The sequence below is a fragment of the Suncus etruscus genome, chromosome 8, assembly GCF_024139225.1.
Source record: "Suncus etruscus isolate mSunEtr1 chromosome 8, mSunEtr1.pri.cur, whole genome shotgun sequence".
Classification (NCBI taxonomy): Eukaryota; Metazoa; Chordata; class Mammalia; order Eulipotyphla; family Soricidae; genus Suncus; species Suncus etruscus.
Window position 1 is genome coordinate 51,632,423 of NC_064855.1, and position 27,054 is coordinate 51,659,476.

The following is a 27,054-nucleotide window of genomic DNA, read 5'->3' on the forward strand; positions in this document are numbered from 1 at the left end:
ATAAAGCCAGGAGTAACCCCTGAGCGCCACTGGTTGTGACCGCCCCCCCCAAAGAAAAACAAAAAACAAAACCAAGCAAAAAAGTAAATGCTTGACCAGGATGTGAGGAAATGGAATTTTTTGTGTAAAATATGCATTCTAATTAATAGATATATTGTTTCAAATAGCCAAGACCTAGAACCAAACCCAAGTATTCCATGATGCAAAAATAAAAGACAATTTGATTTTTGTAAAATGGAAATTAAGAATAAAAAAGGAAAACTCTGGTTAATCAGAAAATTGGAACATAAGACAAATAACCTGACATTTTCAAACTGAGATTTCCACTAAGGGAAAGAACATCAAATAATGTTTACAAATAGACTGTACCTTTTTGTTTTGTTTTGTTCTTTTGGGGTGGTCATACCTTGTGATGCTCAGTAGTTACTCCTGGCTATGCACTCAGAAATAGCCCCTGGCTTGGGGGGACCATTTCAGATGCAGGGGGATCGAATTGCGGTCCATCCTAAGTTAGCTGCCTGCAAGGCAAATGCCTTACTACTTGCTCTGCCCCCGAGGCTGTACATAAATGTTCTTAGTTTTATTATTTATAATAACAAAAATTGGAAAAAAATCTAACCTTCCATTAGTTAGTGAATGATTTAAAAAAAAGTAACATATATGTATATAATGGACTAGTATTCAAAATTATTATTTTTAAAAAATATATTTAAGCAGAAATATTATAGACATGTTTGCAGTTGGGTTTCAGGAAATGGCTGACTGATGCATACCATTTCATTAATTTCTGGATGCATTATTCTAAGTGAGGGAAGCCAAATGAATATTGTATGAATACTGTTATATGAAATGTTCACTGTGCTATTTGCTGATAAAATGGGGTCATCCGTAGGGGTAGGGATTGATGCCAAGTGGACACAAGGGAACATTTTGACTGATTAAAATGTTTCATAACAGGATAATGATGATGAGTACATAACTCTACATTCATGGTTAGTAAAATACTTAAGTTAATTTTATATTTAGAATATAAAATTTGTGACAGTAAAATATAAGACAAATCTTATATTTACAAAATTATTAAAGTATTTACATATATATAGTTTATGAAATTTTGAAAATGGAATTTTAAAACTCTTAAAATTATAGGTAGTACTGCAATTGATCAAGTCAAATTTATGGAAGATTTTCTAAAACAATAAATATGTATAACTTATTTAGGTATAAGTTGACTAATTTTCTCATTAAAATAAAATGTGCTTTAAATGAGTGTATGAATATATCTTTTCAGTTTATCTAGAGTACATTGAATATGTATTATGAACATAAAAATTGTGCAAATATATGAAAAAGGAAATATTTTTTCAAGTGTTAAGAATAAAGCTGAAGAGAAATGATTTAGCAATGAACATATGGTATAAGGTTCAAATTTCAATAGCTGTCAGGAGGTAAAAATAATTATATTACATTTAGTGTTTATTGAGATAGTAAAATTTAAACAATTTGATAATATTGCCAGCAAGGATGTACTGAAGATAAACTTTCAAATATTGGTAGATTTAAATAATTAATCACAGGAGGACAATTTTGATATATTTTGAAAAGTTAAAAATGCTCTTTTTCTATGATTCTCTCCCTTACAGAAGTCCACACATATATATATATATATATACATATATCGAATATAATATAAGTAATAATGAAATTTTTTAAAGAGCATAACCATTTTACCATAAATTGATTCTTTTTTCAAATGCCACAGGTAGGGTCTTTTGGGAAAAGCCCCACTATAAAAACAACTTCGTAAATATGCATATTATATCTTGTGGGTGGCTGCATCTCAGTTTGAGGCAATTCTTTCATTTTACTTTATGAAGTGTTTCCCATCTTTAGGAGATCTGCATCTGAGAGAAGGTATTTTCTTTGGTTTTCACATTATCTAATGTTATCAGTCTTGAAGATTCACCTGCAGTTCAGTTTGAAATGTGATTCTCAGCTTTTATCTCTGCTGTAAAGCTTGTGTTCTCTCTTGAGCACGAATCTCTTTCCCTATGTTTCTCTAAATAAAGCTATTTTGCTTAAAAAAATGTGGTGTTATATACACAATAAATACTATTTTTGCCTTTTGCTACAACGTCTAAACTTTGTGTGGATTTATGTTAGTGAAGTAAATCAAAGGAATATGACAGTTTATCTGAAAACTTTCTTAGTGAGTCATAAATTAAACCATGAATCAACACATTAAACAAACAAATAAAAACCAAACTCAACTTTGCAGAGAACAAGGTAGAGTATTTTAGAAGGAAAGGAATTTGGAAGTCAGTGAAATAGGTATAGTGAAACAACTATATGGTGATTTATAGAAAGTAGATTTTTGTGGTGATCATGTTGGAGCTTACAGGTTTTGTGTTATAATCTTGAGGCATATATGCTGCTATAAATGAACATTCATTAAAATATGAAATGAGGATTCGAATGTGTGATTAGGGTATGCAGTTGCAAACTGCAGACCCAGGCTCAATCTCTGGCATCCCATATGGTCATGAAATCTAGGCAAGGAGTGATCCCTGAGGTTAAAGTCAGGAGGAAGTCCTGAGCACTTCTCCAAACCAAAAGTAAACAAACAAAAAAGAAAAAAAATTGAATTGAAGCTTCTAGTTTAGAATGGATGTATATTTGAAAAGGGACAGATCAATGATATTATTTATCCCCAAATAAATTTGGGGATAATACAGAGATATGGTCTGAGAAATACATCCTTAGGCAGTTTCATAAGTGTGTAGATATTAGAGTATACTTAAATCCAGATGCTGTAAATTCAGTTCATTATATATATATGTATGTACATATATATATGTACATACGATCATACATATATATATGTATATATATGTACATATATATGTATGTACATATATATATGTACATATGAACATACATATATATATTATACACATATACACACACACTGTATGAGATCAACTTCATCAGTGAGATGTGTTGATAAAACATTAGGGCTTTATTGTGAAAAGACTCTAATAGAGTCAATTATTGATTAAAGATTTAAGTAATCAATGCTCATCACCCTGAAAGCATAAAATATATAAAATAAATCCCACTAAAATTAAATACTGATATAAGAAAAATATAATAATACATTGTTTTCAAAATAGTACCAGTTGAATAGATAATGATACAAAGAAATTGATTTTATTTTTGTAAAGTGACTCATATACTCAGTTCTCTGGAAATACTGCTTATGACTTTAGAACATTTTCTTAAAATGTCAATACTGGCTATAAAATGAGTAATATAGACATGATTTTACTAACAGCCACTTTCTGATCTGTGTGTACCAAAACTATGTAGAAATTAACAAATATTCTCAAATACCCTTTGTAATGAGAAGTTGAAAAATAAATAAGAATAAAGTATCTGTATGAAAGCAAAAATTTATTAGAAGTTAAGAACTTTCATTATTGAAGAATAAAGATGAAAATTGATAGGCATATTTATTCAATATTAAAGGATAGCAGAGTCAACTGTCCCAAGCCTGAGTAATCCATTGGATAAATGCTTAGAATATGAAAAACAAGCTCTGAAAATATGTTTCAGTTGGCAAAGCAAAAATTTCATTGTGGGTAACATAAGAAAGTATAAAGTTTATCCATCTTGTGTGCCAAAAAGTAAGTATAATATGTAAGCAAGATGAAAACAAAAAAATGGAAATGGTATCAAATTGACATTTAAAAAGAAAAAGGAAAGAAATGAATAAAGAACAGACTAATATATTTCAGAGCATAGTATAAGTTGAAGAGTATATAATAATTTATAATGTTTTAAGCAATAGAATAATTTATAATATCCAGAGATAAATCAGAAACAAAAGAATGAGATGAAGAAAGATCATGAAGACATTTTGGAACTTATTGATGACCTATTTTATAATATGTAATAATTTTAGTAAGTGTGTTTTATTTGCCTTTTTTTCCATTGTTTTGAGCACATTCAATAGTAATCTGGATTTACTCCTGATTTGGTACTCCTCAGTATTTGAAGAAGCATATGATTCTAGTGATCATACCAGAGATTTGTACATGCAAAATAGGCATTTTAGTCCCATCCTCTCTGCTTTTGTTTCTTTTTGGCCACACTCAGTGATCTTGGGACCCACTCATGGTTCAGTACTCAGGGACCACTCCTGGGCTGTGTACTTAAGGAACAATATATTGTGTCTAGGACCTAACTGGTGTAAGCGACATGCAGTGTACTGTCTTCTGTCCCTTACATTCCAACCCTTTGAGCCATTGCTCCTGCCCTGTAAATAGATTTTATAGGAAAAAAATGAGACTCTAAAGTAAAGTATCTAATTGGAGGAGAGAATCAAACCAATGAAACTGTAAGACTTCCATGAAATAAATCTGTTTGTACATATGTATGTACATAATGTGCTAGGAAAATTTGCGTGAATGTATAAATTGAGGCTTGATAATGAAAATGCTTCTGAAATAACCAAAATAATAAGTAATCTTCAATTGATTAAATAATTATATCAATAATTTTGAGAGATGTGACCCAAATATATTGTATCTTGCCAGGTAATTATATACACATAAATATAAAGTCAATTCAAAAGACAGATCCTTTTATTTTGCAATGTTCAGTTGCAATTATATCTAATGTCTGTGAAAATACATGAAAATATATTACTGATTTATAAGCTGCAGTGTGCTTTATATAGAAATTTCCATTGTATTGCTGTAATATATTGTTATTTGTCAAACATGTTTGCATACATCATGATTGACTTTGAATAACAAATTTATAATAAATATTTTGGGTTATAGAATATTATTTTACTTGATTTTATTTCTTTTATTTGTTACAAAAAGTACTCCATTGAATAATCTCCCCAAATATATTTTTCTGTGAAGAAAGAAACTTGCTTTTTAATAAAAGGTAGATTGCACTACGTGGTTTACAAAAATTTTGTAAATTTGGAAGATTTGTGTTATTTGTTTAGGTTCTCTATATGTCCCAGGGAAGCCTTTTTAATTTGAATGTGCCTAACTAGATCTCATTAGAACTTTATTTCAGAAACAAAACCATGTGATGTTCAGAACTAGTGTACCTTCGTTTTTTATTAGAGTTAAATGACAATTTTGGTTAAATAACAATTGTATTCTTCAAAATTTATTGATAAGCTAGTATATTAAAGCAAACCAAGGTAGGAGGTAGTTACATTTCTCCTCCAATGTTTACTCTTCAAACCCTATTTCTTAAAACTAGAATTAAACTGCTCTTTGAACAATTACATTTTAGGAGATGATCAGAAGAGAATAAATTTCTTTAGTAACTTAAATAGTAATGGCAGTTATAAGATAACTCTAAATCTAATTTAGATGACTTTATACTAACTCCTTTCAACAGATAGATATATCTAGGTCTATTCTTTGACATTTATTCTTTCCTATTTGGAAAAATATGGAACTTTTCATCTTTCTGGAGGTGATGCAAAATATCAACACTCTTTTCTCCATAAGAAAATAATAGATGGGGCCGGCGAGGTGGCACTAGAGGTAAGGTGTCTGCATTGCAAGCGCTAGCCAAGGAAAGGACCACGGTTCAATCCCCCAGCATCCCATATGGTCCTCTCAAGCCAGGGGCAATTTCTGAGTGCATAGCCAGGAATAAGCCCTGAGCATTAAACAGGTGTGGCCCGAAAAACCAAAAAAAAAAAAAAAAAAAAAAAAAGAAAAAGAAAAAGAAAACAATAGTTTTCTGTGGCCTGAGAGATAGCACAGTGTTAGGGTGTTTGCTTTGCTTGCAGCCGATCCAGGACAAAATGGTGGTTCGAATCTCAGCATCCCCTGGGCCTGCCAGGAGCAATTTCTGAGTGCAGGCCCAGGAGTAACCCCTGAGTGATGCTGAGTGTGACCCAAAAACCAAAAAAAAAACAAAAAACAAAAAACAAAAACCAAAAAACTAAAAAAAACAAACAAAAACAAAACACCAAACCAACAACTTTTTTTTTTTAGTCCTTTCATTGTATATTTTTGATGACTAGTTAGTTAAAGGTCTCATGTTCAAACTACAAGACTTGTGCCCAAATTTTCTCTTGGGATAGGAAATTTTACTGTTTCTTTTCTTGTATTAGTTCAGATTAGTTGGAGACTGAAATTAGGAGATAGGATTACTAGGTGAGTGTTTGGTACACAAATAAATGGCTTTTAATTTAATTTCTTTATTAGGAAGTAATAATAGATTCTATAATAGGCCAACAAATTTTTTTTATTTTTTTTAAAACTATTTTTCTTATCTCTTATATTTAAATGAACATTCCTCAACAAGCTGTGATGAAGGCCAGGCTGATGGTTCCATGTTGAGTTTACTTGGTTTCATCATATGACAGGACATTCCATGGTGAAAGCTCTAGAAGACTAAAAATGGTTTACAACTTTTCTGCTCAAATTTCATTGCCTACCACTTAGTTAATTGATCTCTCTTAGCTATAAGTGAGGACTAGAATATAGCCAACAATAAATTTGTGGTTATTTAGTCCATTTTTTGGTAGTTTCAAAACCCAAAGAGGAAACAATAGAAAATCATGATAATAAATGAACACTCTAATGGTGTGATATAGAGAAGTTCAAGTGTTGAAATAAGAAACTTTATGTAGGGTCTACAGAAAGTTAGTACAAGGGTTAAGGTTAAGCTAATTTACTTGCAAAGGACCCAGACTCCATTCCAGGACCATATATAGTCCCTGAGCACACCACAGGTAATCTCTAAGCATTGAACCAGGAGTAACCCCTATGTACAGCCAGTCTGGGTCCCAAAACAAAGATAAAAACACAAGAGGAAAGTGATACAGAAGAGAGTAAGTAGTACAGTTGTTTCTGAAGTACAGCTGAATGTTCCAGAAATTCTTTAATAGATCCTCACCTTATAATAATGGAGTAGGTGGTCCAACAGTTAAATGAGTACATTAAACTATGTAAGTGAAGAATTTTTGTTTTTTCTTTAGGTCAGTTATTATTATAATGTTGTAAATAAATGCTGACTGGTTTTAAAAATAGTGGAATAAATTTAACACAAGTAAAAATTTATTTTAACTTTTGTAAACTAATTTGCATACAATACCAACATCAAGATACTCCACTTTTTAACTGTGTGTGATTTGTAATTCTTGACATTTAAGTTTACTACAGATTTTGATTTTATACTAAAAGAATTTTAAAATTCTGTGATCTCTGTGTTGGGGTGATCATTATTTTGAACTAAAATAATTTATAGTGATCATAAAATTAATAATAGCTATTAAATTGATGTTTCATAATTTGTACCATTCACTTTTAGTTTTTCAAGAATAAGATAAATAGTTGGTCTTGGACCTTTAGCAAACCTTTCCATATGTAATTTCTGACTCTGTGACTCTATATCTGTTAATAGATTATATTTAACAAAAATTTGTTATTAGAAAATCCATTTTGTTTCAAAGCATATTTATTTTCCCTTCTCTTTCTTTAGGAGAAAAGTTGAAATAATGCATACCCATAGTCTTTTTACTCTTCTTGGAGAAAGACTGATGTTGCATACAAACACTGTGACTGTTACCACATACAACACACTTTATGAGGTAAAATATTAAAATTGTGTGATTGCAATTTTAAATGTATGCTGTTAGCACTCTATATATGATGGGGGAGAGATATTTACTATATGCAAATAATTATCTTAAAGAAAATAAATGTATTTTATAACATATTCATGGTGGTTTTTATTGCCAGTCTTTTTGTAGTTGGCAAGGATTTTTTCTTTTCTCTATTTTTCAGTGGGTCTGATATGTAACAACTGTGAACATTTACCTAGACTTAACTATACATAAGCATGATGTATAAAATCCTCACATGTCATCATTTCTAATAAAAAATCTATTACATTTTTAACATTGAATCCACTTGGAGTATTTATTTTATGTGAGATAGGTAGTAATTTTTAAAATTTTGGTCACACATTATATATAAAATGTTTTCATATTAAGCTTAATTCTACATTCCTGAAACTGATCATCAGTGATTATAGCATTCACTGCTTAGTATACATCTTAAAGAAAGGTCCTTATCACTGCCTGTAGACCGTCACACTCAATAATCACATCATCTAATAATCTAATTACATAGAACTTCATTTTCTTTTGCCTTATAGCTCATGTTATCTCCAAATTTTAAACATACTTTCTTTTTTTTTTTTTTTTTTTTTTATATTGTTAGTTGTTGGGCCACACCCAGCAGTGCTCAAGGGTAACTCCTGGCTTTGTACTCAGAAATTGCCCCTGGCCATCTGTGGAACCATATGCGATGCTGGGAATTGAACCAGAACCCTCCTGTGTTGACTACATGCAAGGCAAATGCCCTATCACAGTGATATCTCTCTGGCCACAAACATACTTTCTTAATTGCCCTACCACAGTGATATCTCTCCGGCCACAACATACTTTCTTAATTTAAGTATTATTTTATTGTACTTTTTAGAATGTCTTCTAAATACAGGGCATATTATTATTTTATTTTTGTTTGTTTTTTGGGCCACACTCGGCAACGCACAGGGGTTACTCCTGGCTGTCTGCTCAGAAATTACTCCTGGCAGGCACAGGGGACCACATGGGATGCTGGGATTCAAATCACCATTGGTCCTGGGTCAGCGCTTGTAAGGTAAACACGCTACTGCTGTGCTATCTCTCTGGCCTGAGGGCATATTATTTTTAATGTATTTTTTGTATATCTCAATAACTATCTGATTTTATTTTATTAAATGTAATATTTTACTTTGTAAACTTGTGCTTATTACTTCTCTTTATATTCAGTTCCAGTAATTCAGTTTAACACTTAAGAGTAGTATTCAGGTGTGGGATCTTGTCCTAAGATTTTAGTTTCTTACCAATATAATACATTCTTTTATAAAATAACATGATAATTGTATTATCTTTTTTGTTATTGTTTTTTTTTTTTTTTGATCACATCCGGCCGCGCTCAGGGGTTACTCCTGGCTCTGTGCTCAGAAGTAGCTCCTGGCAGGCTCACGGGACCATATGGGATGCCAGAATTCAAACCACCAACCTTCTGCATGCAAGGCAAACCCTTTACCTCCATGCTATCTCTCTGGCCCCAGATAATTTTATTATCTTATCCTATGATGGTTTCTTTTTAATTTTGGTTCTTAAGCCATGTCTAGTAGTACTTAGTCCCGTGTTTGCACTGGAAGGCTTGGAGAGCCATATTTGTTGCTGGGACATTGAACTTTGATCAACCATGTTCAAAGCATGAATCTTACTAACTGTATTTTTTCTTTGAACCCTGAAATAAAATATTTTAAGCATACATGGCAGTGTAGCTCCTAATTAGTATTCAGGTGGCTCCTAGGCTACTTATGTTGATTGATGCTTAAACAGACTAGGAAATTCAATGCTAGTGCCTGGTTATATTATACTCCTTGTGCCCAGCAGTACCAGGAAACACCATGTCTACCCCATGGTATCTGGGCCTCCAGGACAATATCCAACATTGATGAAAGGTGAATCTGCATTACCAGAGATTGAAGTTAGTCCTTGCACATACTTAGTATGTGCCTCTGACCCCTGCACTGTCTCTTCAGCTCTAAGCTTGGTGTTTTTATGAGAATATCGCCATATGTAAAACTTTGATGCACATCAATAAAATCCCCTTTTCAAGATTATAGAATCTCCTAGGTGATAAATATGTTTTCCTTTATCTTTTCAAACATTCTTTTCACAAATGAGGACACTGCAGTGTAAAATCAATTGGCTTGTCCAAACTATAAAGGCAGAAATATTCTCTGACTGCTAGGTTTCTACAGTGGCAGTTAGATTTAATAGTGGGGTCAATAGTTTACCATTTCAAGATATGTCGTTTGCCATTTCTATCTTAAGGGTTCAGTCTACTAAAGCAAAATGATTTATATATTCAGGATGAGACTCTGGAATGAGAAGCTCAGAGGAGAAACTTCAGAATCCTTGCTGTAAAGTTCAATCTCTTATCAACAAATTAAGAAATAATTTTTCTTGTAAATAAAATTTCAAGGTAGAATTCTTAGTTAAGATCTATGCCTATAAATAGAATATTTGTTGAGTTATTTTCCATTTATAATTCATTGCTTCCATTTGCTTTCCAATGTGATAGCCTGTGGCCTTTGAACAGTGAAAATGTTATTGGTATGAACTCTAATGTGCTATATTGTCAAATACACATTAGATTTCATGTTTGTATCTAGTTCTGAACTCTCTGAACAGTTTTATTTTTGTACAGTGAAGGTTAACTTTCATTCTAGGTCCACTCAAATAATTGAGCCTTATTTCTATTCCTTTTCTTTCATTTAAAGAGTTTATAGTAGGCTGGGAAGGTAATGCAGAGGTTATAGTGCACACCTTCTTTGTGGTCAATGGCCATACTTCAACCCTTAGCCCCAAATTTGTTCACTACCGCACTTCCACTCTTTAGACCACTGTGATCCCTGAATGCATCCTGATGTTGCCACAAAAAAAAAAAGACAAGTGAAGTGTTACATTTGCATTTCTCTCTACTTGTGTCCCGTGCTTTCTTTCATCATTAAAAAATTTTAAATAGATTCCTATAATTGACTACCATGTTATTTTATGTAATAGGGGAATCTGTCTCTACTTTTAAGTGATTCTAGAAATATAGCAATTGTATTTCATATTGTTAGACATGTATAAAGTATAGTCATCTTATTGGACCTTAATAATATATATTGATTTAATTTCTAAAATATTTTCAAAATGAAACAGCTCATATATAAATATGTTATATTTTTAAGATATTTTTATATATTGAGCTTTATTTGTTGCTTCTAAACTCTTTATCAGATTGACTGGGCAGATAATATGCTCACTATTAGATAATCACAGACATTGATAAGGCCAACAACATAAAAGAGGTATCTGGAAAGAAATTTTGTTTTCTGTACACCAAGATGACTTCTGTTCAGTATATATAGTGTATAGTCAAGAATATGTCTATGGGGCCTGAGAGATAGCATGGAGGTAAGGCATTTGCCTTGCATCCAGAAGGACGGTGGTTTGAATCCAGCATTCCATATGGTCCCCCGAACCTGCCAGGAGCGATTTCTGAGCATAGAGCCAGGAGTATCCTCTGAGCACTGCCGGGTGTGACCAAAAACCAAAAACTAAAAAGAAAAAAAAGAACATGATCTAATCTTTTCTAAACTTTTGTGCAATTATTTTGCATACTTCTATATTTATATTCAAAATATTTTTGTAATTTGTTAACTTGGTTTAATATAGATCTACAAAATACTGGGCCTTTTGATGTGAAAACTTATGACTATATGAATTATTATCTGATGTATGGTTTCAAATAATTTTTTCTTGGTATTTGGGCCACACCCGGCGACGCTCAGGGGTTACTCCTGCTTCTGCTCACAGAAATCACCCCTGGTAGGCTCTGGGGACTGTATGTGATGCTGGGAATCAAACCACTGTTGGTCCTGAGTTGGCTGTTTGCAAGGCAAATGCTATCTCTTGAGCCCCTGGTTTCAAATAAGTTTTCATGTTTCAGATTCATCCTTCTTGTAGTGCATGTCACGAGTGCTCTGTTTTGCAAAATTCCAGGGCTCTTTGTTTAAATAGCAGTATTTGTTTCAATAATAGTATGTTAAATGAGGGCATTTTCCTTAATTTTTCCAGTTCAGTAATAATGGGTTCATTTCTATGTCAGGTTAATGTCACACTTTAATATGTATTACCATTGCACTTTAGCACATTTTGTAGATTTTTTTTTTCTTTTTTATAGGAAAAGCAGAAAAAAAGAAAAATGGCACTGCTAGATGTCATGTTAAAAAAATTTTTTTTCTGATCAGGGAAAATCACCTGTTTCTTAAAGAATTAACTTTCTCTTTCTCCTAACTAACATGCCTTTCCCCCATAGTTTTTATATTAAACAATTAATCTTTAATTTTATACAATTTAAAAAGGCTCCTTCAAAACTTTGCTTATTAAAAAGAAAGTTAACTCCCTAATAGAACTTGCCTCTATTAAAGGTTATCTTTCTTTTTTTTTTTTACATTTTCAAGAATAACAGTAAACACAGGCTAAAGAAAGGCTAAATAGTCATGTTCATTATTTCTACACAATTTAGTTATTCTTAATTTTAATTATTCTTAAATATTTATTGAAAACTGACAATAATTATGATGTCTGATCCTATACTTACAGATAGGAATTCTGCTCTTGTGATATATAAGATATAGTAAATTCTGTCTTTTCTTTTTTGTTTTGTTTTGAATTTTGCTTTTGGTGCCATACCCAGAAATGCTCAGAGGTTACACCTGGCTCTGTGCTCAGGAATTACTCTTGTAATACTCTGGGAACTATATGGAATGTCTGGGATTGAATTTGGTTGACCATATGTAAGGCAAACACTCTATCACTGTATGATCTCTCCTGCTCTTGCCTTTTTTTCATGATTAGTTTGGTCAGATTTTGTTACTTGGAAGGTGTGTGTGTGTGTGTGTGTGTGTGTGTGTGTGTGTGTTGGGTCAGATTTTGTTACTTGGAAGGTGTGTGTGTGTGTGTGTGCGCGCGCACACTTGTGTGGGGCCACACCCAGTGACACTCCGGGAGTGTGTGTGTGTGTGTGTGTGTGTGTGTGTGTGTGTGTGTGCGCGTGTGTTGGGCCACACCCAGTGACTCTCGGGTTACTCCTGGCTCTGAGCTCAGAAATCCCTCCTGGTTTGGGGGGACCATATGTGATGCCGGGGTATTGAACCGCAGTCTGTCCTAGGTTAGCGAGTGCAAGGCAAATGCCTTACCACTTGTGCCACTGCTCTGACCCCTTAAAAGAACGTATTTAAAAATTGTATGCATTTTTACAAAATAGTGGAACAATGCTTTATGTATATATGATTATGTGTATATATGTATTTCCCTTATATCTCCATTAGAAACTTGGATGTACAAGGGCTTACACATTAAGTTTTTGAAATTTATTTTTTACTACATTGCACACTATTTTTGAAATCTGTTTTTTATTATATTGTAGACCAAACACATATTGTTTATAGTCTAATGAAGTACAGGAACATTGTAAATTGAAGTGATTTTTATCAAAATACTTACATTTTCTACTTAATCTTTTTGTCTATGTAATAATAATGATAATAATGAAAGTTGGAGCCTACAGAATTAATGTAGACACATATGGAATTAACTAGAAGACCAATTTGATATTTCCTTTGAAATAATTCTTGTTTGAAAAATCTTTATATGTATTTTTCAGTTATGATTTGAATTTTCTAAATGAAGTTTTTTATCTTTCAGATATTGACAGAACAAGTATGTACTCAAGTTGTACACAAACCACATCCAGAGCCAGATTCCACTGTGAAAATTCAAAACCCAAGTGAGCAAATAGAAGTTCTTTATTATCATATGATAATACGATGGCAGTATGTGTAACTAAAACATTTCCTAATTACATAAATATACAATATTCTTTACATAGTTCATTGAACTTATAGTGCATATAACATAACACAATTAGTGTAAAGTCATTGCTTTTTGAGTATAATATATTATACATTAACAAAGTTTTGCTCTATTATTTTGTTCATCTATAGTGATTCTTAAAGTAGTGGCAACTTTGTTAAAAAACTCTACACCAAGTGCAGAACTGATGGAAGTTCGTCGTTTATTTTTATCTGACATGATAAAACTCTTCAGTAATAGTCGTGAAAATAGAAGGTAAGTAATTTGATTAAAACTAACCTTATTCCATGATAAAATTTGGTTTCTCATTTTTTATTGCTTCTATATATTTATAGATTTTGGGGTCATACCTGTTAATCAGGGATTGCTTTTAGCTCTGGGCTTAGGCTTCTCTCTTGGTGTTGCTTGGGAAACAATACATGTAACCAGGTTTTGAATTGTGGTTGACTGCATGCAAGGCAAGTACAACCACTATACTGTCTCTCAGGCAGCTATTCTTTACTTTTAGTTTTTGAAAAGCAATATTTAAAATATCTCATTAGGGGGAGGGAAAAAATAAAATAAAATATCTCATTACTAAATAATTTCAATCTTTAGAAAGTTATTATATGTTTTCTTAATGCAGTCTTAGTCTGAATACCTATTGGTTTTTGTTTTTTTTTATTTTTGGGTCAGTCCTTGAAGCGCTCAGGGGTTACTCCTGGTTCTATGCTCAGAAATCGCCCCTGGCAGGCTCAGGGGGACCATAAGGGATGCCAGATTCAAACCACTGACCTTCTGCATGCAAGGCAAACACCTTACCTCCGTGCTATCTCTCCGGCCTCTGAATACCTGTTTTATATGCTTTTATTTAATTAATATCTGTATGTTTTAATTATGTATAATTAACTGTATCCATACGATTTATGTTTTATCTTTTGACGATACCTATTTTTAGTTTTATTTTAATTTTAATGATACTGTATTTCTTATAGTTATTAGTACTTTTCTTGAATTTCTTTGATAGCTGATTATTGGGGTTTTCTTTGTTTTTATTTATTTGTTTATTATTATTATTTTTTGGGTCACACCTGGCTGCACTCAGGGGTTATTCCTGGCTTCTGCGCTCAAAAGTCACTCCTGGCAGGCTCGGGGGATCATATGGGATGCTGGGTTATAAATCACTGTTCGTCCTCTATAGGCCGTGTGCAAGGCAAACACCCTACCACTGTGCTACCACTCTGGCCTCTAGCTGATTATTGTATGTAATAATAAGCTAGTTGTATAAGAAAGGGTTGTTCTTAGAAGTCTTCTACCTTACTTCTTAACTCAGCAAAATTTAGTTATTTGTTGTATTGAGAGCTCTGTGCTGCACAGATTGAATAGTATAGTTTAACAAGGTAACAAAACATTGACTAAATTTTATGTAATTCACAAAATACATTATGAGTGATACCTGTGATGAGGAAGTAGAGAAAAATATCTAAATAGATCCAGGAAAATTAGGTAAGTAATTTACAATAAAAGTTTGAATTTTTCTAGGTAGAAACAAAAGAAAAAAAATCTTTCCACATATAAAATACATAAAAAGTATAGGTTATGATGTGCCTTGCTTTAAAAGTCAAATAATAGTTTATCGCATATTTAAATTTTAAAAACAGTAAATTTAGATATAGTTTATATAATTCCATTCAATTTTTTTTTTTTTTCTATTAGATGTTTATTGCAGTGTTCAGTATGGCAGGATTGGATGTTCTCTCTTGGCTATATAAATCCTAAAAACTCGGAAGAACAGAAGATTACTGAGATGGTGTACAATATTTTCCGGATTCTTTTGTACCATGCAATAAAATATGAGTGGGGAGGCTGGAGAGTCTGGGTGGATACACTCTCAATAGCCCATTCCAAGGTAACAAGGGATTTAAAGGCATCATTGTCAGTTGTAAATTAAATGGTTCTAAACACGCATTTGGTGCCATCTTGTGGACAACTTGCATTATAACTGATTTCTTTATCCCAATTTTTCCTTTGTTAATGCAATATTAAATATAGACATTTCTTATAGGTCATTTAATTTAAAGTCACAGTGTATAATCAGTTTAAGGCTAAACATGATCCCATATATATCTTACAGAAGATTTGAAAACTGTCTAAACTAAATTCTCAACTAAAGTGTACTTATTTGGTTCTTATAAACATACTACATAAAATATTCTGAAACTTTATAAACATCTTAAAAGTAATCATGATTTAAGAAACTGCTGAATCATATACATATTTAAAATGTTTTATAAATTTATTACTTAAATTATATATTTTTAATATTGACAGTCTATTTGCCTATATTTAAATGTTTGCTTTAAATTTTGGTTAAAATAGTGGAATATTATGTATAGTTATATTGCCAAATTTCTGTATACACAGAATTAAGGATATTTTGTGTTATATTATAAGAAAAATGTGGGTCACCATAGTTTGACTTTTAATCTAATCTGTACCACATACAGTTTATAACTTTAGAAAAATTTTATAGTTTTATTTGAGGGGGCTGAAAATAAATATGCTTGCAGTTACAGATACTAATTTTGAATTTGTGGTATATATAGCTTCAGTTGTACCTATTCATCTTTGAAAGTAGCTTTAAACAATTTAAATAATGCATGTGGATGTATTCTTGAACATCATATTCCAATACACCAAAATATCAGATAGGGTGATTTGACCTGTAGGCTATGGGAAATTGACTAACCTCATCCTTAGAATTTCATTTCTTCTTCTGTCATATGAAGGCTCCTTTATATCAATATAATTTATAAAGGAAACTTGTTAACTTAAAGTCTTGTTAATCTTAACATTTAGTTATGAACTAATACCTTATATGTCGATGAGAAAGAAATTTGAATTTTGTTAATTTTGGAATTTATTTAATGTATATTTGTATTTTATAATGTTTTCCATCTTTCAAGGCACATATTATGTTCCTTTAACAGTATTTTTATAGGAAAAGGCATGTCATATATTTAAGTAGGATGTGTATATCTCTGATTATATCTACTAAGTCTATGTAACAAAGCAGTCTTTGTAAAGTTAAAATTGCATTATTTTTTCAGTTTACAAATTATTATTTTTAGACAGATAGTTTCCATCTTTATTGTTGCATCAGACACCCATAAGTAGTCTATAGAATAAAATAATAGTACTTTTAATATATTCTATTAGTTACTTCTCTCTTCCAGCTCATATAATCTGAACATAGTACTATTTACCTGAAATTGTTATTACTCATTCATGAATATATATATATATATATTCAACTGGTATATTGAAACATAAAATATTATGTTATTTTCAACATTGATTCTGTACTTTTACACAGGTTCTTTGGGTAGGTCACATAATAAATCATATATAATTACTTTGGGCTTCTTTGTTTTTAAATAAGGCTCATCCCTGGCATAGTAGAGACCTAGTGCCACTTACTACATAGCTCATCTTGCCATGCCTGTGAGGCTCTGATGCTCAGGTAGTGTTCAGGGGCCACTGTGCTCATACCAAGCATCCAGCCTGCATATCCATGGGGGCCACAAAGACCATCTTGTCAGTGTTGGGCCCATCTGTGCCACTTTCGCAATGATGATGGGAGGGTCTGTGTTTGCTCAGCATGTACTCTACACTTGAGCTCTCTCCCCAGCTTTTAATTAATATATTTTATAGATTTATAACCATTTGAGAAAACTGAACACTTCTTTTCCTTAAAATTTGTATATGCTTTATGTGAAAATTTAGAGTTCTTGATGCTATTTTTTGCTCATTGTACTATAGTTTTGTGACATTAAAATTTCTTGATGTATACCTTAATATTTTCTTCCTTTTTTTCCCTAAGGTCACTTATGAAGCACATAAGGAATACTTAGCCAAAATGTATGAAGAATATCAGCGACAAGAGGAGGAAAACATTAAAAAGGGGAAGAAAGGGAACGTGAGCACCATTTCTGGTCTTTCATCACAAGCAACAGGAGCAAAAGGTGGAATGGAAATTCGAGAGATAGAAGATCTTTCACAAAGTCAGAGCCCAGAAAGTGAGACAGATTACCCTGTCAACACAGATACTAGAGACTTGCTCATGTCAACAAAAGTTTCCGATGATATTCTTGGAAATTCAGATAGACCGGGAAGTGGTGTACACGTGGAAGTGCATGATCTTTTAGTTGATATAAAAGCTGAGAAAGTGGAAGCAACAGAAGTAAAACTTGATGATATGGATTTATCGCCAGAGACTTTAGTAGGTGGAGAGAATGGTGCTCTTGTGGAGGTTGAATCTTTGTTGGACAATGTATATAGTGCTGCTGTTGAAAAACTCCAAAATAATGTTCATGGAAGTGTTGGTATTATTAAAAAAAATGAAGATAAGGATAATGGCCCACTGATAACATTAGCAGATGAGAAAGATGAACTTCCCAATAGTAGCTCATCATTTCTCTTTGATAAAATACCCAAACAGGAGGAGAAACTCCTTCCTGAGCTTTCTAACAATCACATTATTTCAAATATTCAGGATACACAAGTACATCTTGGTGTGAGTGATGATCTTGGATTGCTTGCTCATATGACTGGTAGTGTAGATTTAACTTGTACATCAAATATAATAGAAGAAAAAGAGTTCAAAATCCATACAACTTCTGATGGAATGAGCAGTATTTCTGAAAGAGACATAGCATCTTCTAAAGGGTTAGAATATGCAGAAATGACTGCTACCACTCTGGAAACAGAGTCGTCTTGTAGCAAAACTGCACCAAGTATTGATGCAGGAAGTATAATTTCAGATACTGAGAGATCTGACGATGGCAAAGAATCAGGAAAGGAAATCCGAAAAATCCAGACGACGACTACAACACAAGTAAGTTTCTTACATGAATTCTAAAAAAGATATTGTATAGATGCTGAGTTATTAGGAACAAGGCAGAATAATTTCTTACCAGTCACAACTTATTGATACTTAATTGTGGTGTAAGAATAATTTATGCCATTGAATAGGGTAGTATTTATAGAAAAAAATGTTCATTATGTTTGAATTGTTTCTAGTTCTGTCACTTTTGGTTTACATAAGTTTGCTCAACCTCTCTGGGCCTGAATTTCTTTGTGTAGTACACGAGGTTGTACAAGATTTAAATAGGACCTTTAGGGTCTACCAGTTCTAACATTTTATAATTCTGTGACTACATTTACACAGTTTGTACTCGAAGATCTTCATTCTGAATACTTGATTAATTTTAACCTTTTAAGCTTCAGGCCCATCCCTGTTCTGTGGATTGTAGAAAAGAGGACTTGGAGCCCAGATTGAACTGATAAATGAAATGAAGGGGAAGGGAAAAGGGAACTGTTATTTATCAAGTGCCTACTATGTTCCAGGCACTGTGCTATATGTTTTCAGATTTAATCCTCACAACAACCCTGTGAGGTAGGTAATATGGCTGAGAAAATTTGGAATTATTAGCAGTGAAAATTTTCTTTGCAACCACATGAATAGGATTTTTTTTATGAGAGAATTAAAGACTCGGGGCTGTGATGAGAAATTGGTGCTGTAACTTTAGTCTCAAGAGATCAAACTACTAAGGGATGATGTTGTTTAATTCAGATTTTAAGTGTTGTGCTTTGACTTAAAGTCTGCTTTTTTATTTTTTAGGCTAAATTAGCAAATTATAGCTAAGAGTTAAATCATAATAATACTTATTCCATATTGATTTGTTGGATTATTTTGTTATTCTTCTTCTGGGTTTCCACTAAACTTTTAGAAAATTTGACGTATTTTATTAGACTCGAAAAGAGTAAAATAGACTTCATTGGTGTCTTTGTACACTAATAAAAATCCTTAATGAAATATTCTGTGGAAATTTATGAATTCTATTTGCAAGGTAACGTTTTATTTTTTACTGACTGCCCATTATATTTTGAGGCTGTTGTACTATAATGATAATTGTTAGGTGATGGCAATATTGAATTAGATACATATGTGTAAAACATGGAGTATTTTTAATTGAATATAGTAATTACTATACTTGCCTTTTTTTTTTTTTTTAGTTCATAAGCATTTTCCTGGATTTTTTTTGCTGGTTATACTCAATTGTTTTCTAAATTGTGAGAGGCTGACTTTGAAGTTAACTTGAATCTGTTCAAGTCAGTTATCTAGGTGATAATATAGACCCAGAATACTTTGAGTTCATGCTACTGTCATTATATGTGGGCAAATGGCATAAAACAAGGCTGTGGTTTTCAATTTGAATTTTTGAGTTTAATTTAGTCATTTCATTGCATCACCTACTTTTTAGAACAGAAAATGTTAAGTTCAAAAAGAGCTTTGTGCAGGGAATCATCAGGTGAATAATTTATATCAGATAGATTAACCTACTAGAGTCACATGCAAAAACTTTACTCATTTTACAATGAGTATTTATATTCAAAGATCTGATATTTCTTTTTCACTCTCTTAAACTTTCCTTTTCCTTTTTCTAGGCTGTACAGGGTCGATCTCTTACACAGCAAGACAGAGACCTCCGGGTTGATCTAGGATTTCGAGGAATGCCAATGACTGAGGAACAGCGACGTCAGTTCAGTCCAGGACCACGTACCACCATGTTTCGGATTCCTGAGTTTAAATGGTCTCCAATGCACCAGAGGCTTCTCACTGATTTGCTCTTTGCCTTAGAAACAGATGTCCATGTTTGGAGAAGGTAGAAACCTTTATTTTTCTTTAATTAAGAGGACTCTCACTGGGGCCGGAGAGATAGCACAGCGGAAGGGCGTTTGCCTTGCATGCGGCCGACCCTGGAGGGACTCCGTTCGATTTCTAGCATTCCATGTGGTCCCCAGCCTGCCAGGGTTGATTTCTAAATGCAGAGGTAGGAGTAACCCCTTAGCACTCCTGGGTGTGCCCCAATAACCTATCAATCAATCAATTAATAATGTTTGAAAAAAAGAAAAAAGACGACTTTCACTTAAGAAAATGAATCTTTTAAATTATGAATAAATTAATTATTAAATGAATTGTATCACAAATTCTATTTATTGAAATAATCAGCACTGAAGTTTATGGTAAAACATTTCCATAAAAGTTATATGTCTGGTGCTGGAGAGATAGTACAGTAGATATGATACTTACTTGCCTTTATGTATCTAACCTGGGTTCAGTTTCTGGAACTCCGTAGGATTCCATTAGCTTGCCAGGAGTGGTCTCTGAGTGCAGAGCCAAGTACTCCTTTGGGCCAGATATCGCTGAGTATGATGACCCCAAAATCTTTTAAATACACATATATAGATAGGGTTTTGTACATATATAGATGCATATAAACACATGCATATATGTTTCATATAAGTTTTAATTAAGTCTTAACTTAGACTGAAGCAAAATAAGAGAATTGTTAGGATTTAACAAAAGCCAATTTTGTTTGTTTTATTTTGTTTTTCGGCCACATTTGGTGATGCTCAGGGGTTACTCCTGGCTATGTGCTCAGAATTTGCTCCTGGCTTAGTGGGACCATATGGAACGCTGGGGGATCGAACCACGGTTCGTCCTAGGCTAGTGCGTGCAAGGCAAACAGGCACCTTATGCCCTGTGCCAGCGCTTGGGCCCCAGAAGAGCCAATTTTGGAGTCCCACATTGCATTGCTTGTTGTATGTCAAGAAGAATTTTAACAATAAAGCAAGTTAAACTTTAGTTGTTGAAATGAAGCCCCTGAATTTTTTTCTTGATACAGGGTTAAAATAAAGTGTCAAACTCAAGTATAAAATTTACATATATAATTTTAGATTCTGTAAGTGCTATGTCTGCATTATTTCAAATATAATCATATAGCAATAGAAATAAAAAATTTAATTACACAGATTCACTTATTAACATGACTTTCAGTTTCTAAGTATAAATCTCTAAAGAATAATCAATTATGAGTAAATTACTAGTAGGTATATATATAAATGTATATATTTATATAATAGAGAGTTGATGGTTTTAAGAGAATACACAGATACTGATGACTTATCCTTGGTACATGATATTCTCAGAACTCAGATGGCTTTCTCTGCTTCTACTTTTTTTCCATTAAGCTTTCAAATTCTTTAACTTTCACCATCCTCCTTTTTGGGTCTGTTTTGGACCATACTCTGTGATGCTCTAGGGTGACTCCTGACTGTGCTCAAAATTACTGCTGGCAGGCAGCAATAGCTCAGTGAGGAAGTTGTTTGCCTTGCACATAGCCAGCCTGTCTTCAATAGTCTTGGCATTTCAGTTTATGTGATCTCCCCAGCACTTTGAGGAGTGATTTGTTTGTTTGTTTGTTTGTTTGTGTTTTTGGTCACACCCGGTGACGCTGAGGGGTTACTCCTGGCAGTGTGCTCAAAAATCGCTCCTGGCTTGTGAGACCATATGGGATGCTGGGGGATCAAATCGCGGACTGTCCTAGGTTATCGTGTACTAGGCAGACGCCTTATTGCTTGCACCACCGTTCTGGCCCCTCCAGGAGTGATTTCTTTGTGCAGAGCCAGGAGTAAGTAACTCCTGATTGTTCCCTGGTGTGACCTAAAAATTGAAGGGACAGAGGGAGGTAGGTGGGGAGAGAGGGGTGGGGTAGAAAGAAGAGGGAGGAAGAATGAGGGCAGAAGCAAGGGTGAAAATGGGAGGGAAGAAAGGAGGGGAGGAAAGCTGTAGAAGGGGAGGGAGGCAGGAAATAAATTCTTCCTGGCAGGGAAAAAAACCTGCTTTACTATTTATTACTGAGAGCCACAGCTCTCAGCATCACTTTTACATAGAATGAATAGTACATATTCATCATCATTATTATACATTGCATTAACTAGATTCAATGATAATTGGCAAAAATCAAGGAGTTTGGCTAAAAATTATGTTTTTGGTTTGATGTTATCATTTCAAAGGTTATAATCATGTGTGGAAAGGCAAAACTACTGGAGAGTTAAAAATAATCTTTTTAGCTTTTTGGTCTGTAGCATTATTAGACTTCAGCCCTGTGTTTAATCATTGACACTGAAAAAATAATGTCTATTTAGTCCTGAAGAGTCATGGATATGATACTATAAGTAGAGTCATAACAGAATAGAGTGGAAAATAGAAAGAGAGGACAGTTATAAAAAGGAAGATCATGGAAGAAGGTGGTTGAAAGGCAAGAAGAGACCTGACTTTTGGTTTGGGCAACCAAACATAACCGTACTATGAAGAGGTGAATGATAAGTATTTCATGTATATTTTAGCTAAAACATTTTTAATTAAAAAATGCTGTTTTAGGGCCAGAGAGATAGCATGAAGATAAGGTGTTTGCCTTGCATGCAGCTCAGTGGTTCATCCCATATGGCATCCCATATTGTCCCCTTGAAACTGCCAGGAGTGATTTCTTAGCATAGAGCCAGGAGTAACCCCTGAACACTGCCGGGTATGACCCCGCAAAAAAACAAAGCAAAGATAAATAAAAAATTTTAAAAAATGCTTTTTTAATGACTCAATTTAAAAATTGTCATTCTTTGTTACTTTTCACTATAAATAATTTTATAAGCATCTTAGTCTTTAGCTAAGGAAATGATCACTTATGTTTTTTTCTCTTGTGTTAGCCATTCAACAAAGTCTGTAATGGATTTCGTCAATAGTAATGAAAATATTATTTTTGTACATAATACAATTCACCTCATTTCCCAAATGGTAGACAACATCATCATTGCTTGTGGAGGAATTTTACCTTTGCTTTCTGCAGCTACATCACCAACTGTAAGTACTTTACTTCCATCTTGTGGCTATCTTATGTAATTACATGAGTAGAACGTCACAGGAATCTTAACACTTTATTTACTTTTGTAAACATTTAGCGACACAAATATATATTTGAAAATTTGTGTATCATGTTTATACCTGTTTTTGATATCATATTTATATATGTTCTACAGAATATTTTATCAGTTTTATTATAAAATATTTCTATATATGCCTGATGAATACATTTAAAAAACAACCATAACTCATTATATATTATATATTATCTAAATATAGATATATTCCTCCATATATTATACAATATAATAGTTATTTTTTCTCTATAAATGAAGTTATAAATAAAAAGCCTGTTATCTTATGGTATGTTGAATCTAAATTTAGAACAATTACATTATAGAGTCATACCTATTGCATAAAATTAATTGTAATTTAGTACTGTATAGAAACCTGGGATGGGAGATAGGACAGTAAAGTAAAATACTTGGCTTTGGACTTAGTTTGATCTCCATCATAGCCAGTGGTCAGTCCTGAACATAGATGTATGTAGCCCCAAAACTCTTATTACCCCCCCCCAATACTTCATTTAGGACTGAGGCATTCCTATTCTGTGAGATTTACTCTTCAGTCAATTATAATTTGCTCTCAAGAAGAAACCAAGTAAATTCTCTAGGTGTTTCTTTTTTAAAATGTAGGCACCTCCAAATAGAAAAACTGAAAGTAATAATGTTTTTATCTTGTCTGAAAAACTTGATAGTCCCAGCAGACCTTGAAGGAACTCTGTTAAACAGTCATATGGCTTCTAAAAGCATTAAATTTCACTTTATTTAATGGTTCAATATTTATGTCTTAAAAATGTAATACGTATCTCTATACAATGAAAATTTTATCAGTATTTATTTCAAGGGCATCATTTTAAATAGAATAAATCAATGTTGACTTTTTTATTCTGTCAAAAAATTTCACTGTTGTATATTTAAAATAAAAGAGTTTTGATTCAATCACTTTTTCTCCTGTAAAAAAAAAAGTATATAGACCCATGTTTCCCAGTTTGTATGCTTCTTTTTTTATAATTTTTATTTTGACCATATTGGCTTACATATCTTTCACAGTAGTATTATAGGTACATATTAACATTGTATGCTTTTTGGTACCATATTGAAAATTTATCTATTAGCCAACATATTTTCACTCACAGAAACATCAAATTTTTTCTTAGGATACATTTTACTTAATGTTGAAGTATTTCTGAATTGATCTCTAACTTTATTTCATCTTTACATGCTTTCTCGAGATAACTTTTCATTATGATCTTTCTTGGAAATACTACTCCTTAGACATCACTGAAACTGCAGTGTGTGCAGTACAAGTATTCCCTTCAACAATGCTCTCTGCCCAGCCTCCTGCACCTGCCCATTCCCTGCACCTGCCTAGCACAAGCTCTGTTCATGATTTTCATGTTCATGAATTTATTCATGAACTCTGTATAAGAGGCAAGCAGGCAGTCAGAAGTGCAGGAAAATGTGACCATTAGGACTTACATGAGATTAGCAGCTAAGGAAATAGATCAGGAAGAATAATAGTTGAAACAGATGGAAGAATGTAGGTTTCCCAGTAGCTTAATTTACCCGCAGAATTTCCTTTTAATAATTTACTTTCTCTGGTGATTTGCAACAAACTCTGGTTAATTGAGAGTAGGATATGAATTTTAACATATTTCCTATGAATGAAGCAGTAAAATTTTCCTTTATACTAAAATTTTAACTATACTAAAATTTTGAATATGTTAATGCTTGTTCCTGTAGTTTTTTCCTTTTAGCATATACATTTTCTTATCTTATAAATTGCCATTTTTTGGTCAAGGAATTTTAAAAGCATATGTTGAAATCCAGTTGAATATAGATATTGCTTTAAAATTCTTTACAGAAGAAAAAAATTCTTATGCTTTTAGTAGTGTGCTAAAATTTTGTCTGTGTTTGAAATATTATTTTAACAAATTATTCAAAATTTCAATTATTCAAAATTTCAAGCTAAAATTTCTCTATAATGACAGTGAAAATATTCAATCTGGAGATATGAAGTTAGTAGTATAGTGGGCTGAAGTATGCCTAGTCCCATGGTACCGATGAGTTTGCTTGGTCCCAGTGAATAGTCAGATATAGTCTCTCAATTAATAAAAATAATTAAAAAAACTTAACTTGACAAAGTAATTTGTCAATATAAATGTTTTACATAATGTTCATATCTCCAATTTACTTCTTTTTAAAATATTTATATAGCAAATTCATTGATATTTTGAAATTTTACTCCCACAAGTATTAGCTCTACAGTTAGGATATTATTGGAAGGTGAACTGTCCTCAGAAGATTTTCTTATACCTTATACAGACATTTTCTTATACCTGATCTTCATGTCATTTTGGTCAGTTAAACGATTGCATCTATGCCTGATGTATAAACAGAGATGATTGATTATCTATTCTCTAAATAGATTCCATAAAAGAAACCAGAGCCTTTTCTCCCACGTGCCACTGGTAAAATAGTATTTAGTGCTGACTGTTGAGTGTTATTTTCTGTTACTAGATTGTAGTTATACCTAAAAAATTATAAAAAATATAATAAAGGGTATAAAAAGTTAAGTATGGAAGTTAAAATGGAAGATGTGGCAATTTTTTCTTAGCTTGAAAGTATTAATGCTCCTCAAAAATTTAGGAAGAGATAAATAAATAAATAAATAAATAATAAACAAACATTACATGGAGATTACCATGGGAAAGATTGTCCAATAGATGCTATGAGTATTTCAATTCTAGATAATATGGGATAGAACCATTTGAATGTAATATTTGAGTCTTTGAATGATCCTTCCATTTAAGTTAGGTTTATCAAAGTTTTCAAAGTAATTACACATTGTATGTAGGTATCACTCTGTGTCCACCTTGAGTTATTTCTGAGTACAGAGCCCTGAGTATGGCTAAGTATAGCTGCCAAAATAAAAAAAAGGTCTGTAGGTCTTTAGTGCAGATTTAAGGATTGTAGTTAGCTGACCACTGACGTGTATGTATGTGCATAAAAAATATACGTGGCATAATGTTCATGTAAGTATGAACGTATAATATTTTATTGTGAAACTTTATTATTATTGACCAGTGGCAATTCAAATTAGAGCTTAGAATCAATTCATCTTCTCTCCTGTTCTACAAAACTTGAATTTGACTTATTGAACATTCATTAAAATAAAAAAATAAAAACAGTTTTACTAATTTTTTTAATTATTGTCTTTTATCATTGATAAATTTTTTTTTTCAAATTAAAATTTATTGTCAGGAGAGAGGCACAGAATAGTCTCACTTATCTATGGGTTTTAAGAAAAATAAAAGACATTAGAGGCCAGAGCCATGGTGCAGGTGGTAGGGCGTTTGCCTTGTACCCGCTAACCTAGGACTGATCTCCGTTCAATACCTCAGCGTCCCATATGGTCCCCCAAGCCAGGGGTGATTTCTGAGCACACAGCCAGGAATAACCTCTGAGCATCACTGGGTGTGGCCAAAAACAAACAAACAAAAACAAAATAAAACAAAAAAAAAAGAGAAAGAAAAGACATTATTGTAATAATGCCCAGAAATAAGGACCAGAAGGACCAGCTTATGATATGAAGCTCACCTCAAAGAGGGGTGTATGCAGTTAAAGAAAAAAATTCTTTTGTTATACTTAACCGTACTACTTTTAAAATTTGGTCATTTTTAAAAGAGAGCTTGCATAATTTCTAT

The 27,054-nt window shown here is 32.6% G+C and overlaps 1 protein-coding gene across 2 annotated transcripts in view; it reads left to right on the forward strand.

Annotated features, from left to right (window-relative positions):
- NBEA (neurobeachin) overlaps window positions 1-27,054 on the forward strand; it is a 697,365-nt gene that overhangs the window by 215,339 nt on the left and 454,972 nt on the right. For both annotated transcript variants that reach the window (XM_049778738.1, XM_049778739.1), the window contains 7 exons: window positions 7,531-7,639; window positions 13,376-13,457; window positions 13,675-13,798; window positions 15,239-15,431; window positions 17,406-18,419; window positions 20,033-20,250; window positions 23,132-23,285. In XM_049778738.1, the coding sequence (XP_049634695.1) occupies window positions 7,531-7,639; window positions 13,376-13,457; window positions 13,675-13,798; window positions 15,239-15,431; window positions 17,406-18,419; window positions 20,033-20,250; window positions 23,132-23,285 (1,894 nt within the window). The remainder of the gene's footprint in view (window positions 1-7,530; window positions 7,640-13,375; window positions 13,458-13,674; window positions 13,799-15,238; window positions 15,432-17,405; window positions 18,420-20,032; window positions 20,251-23,131; window positions 23,286-27,054) is intronic.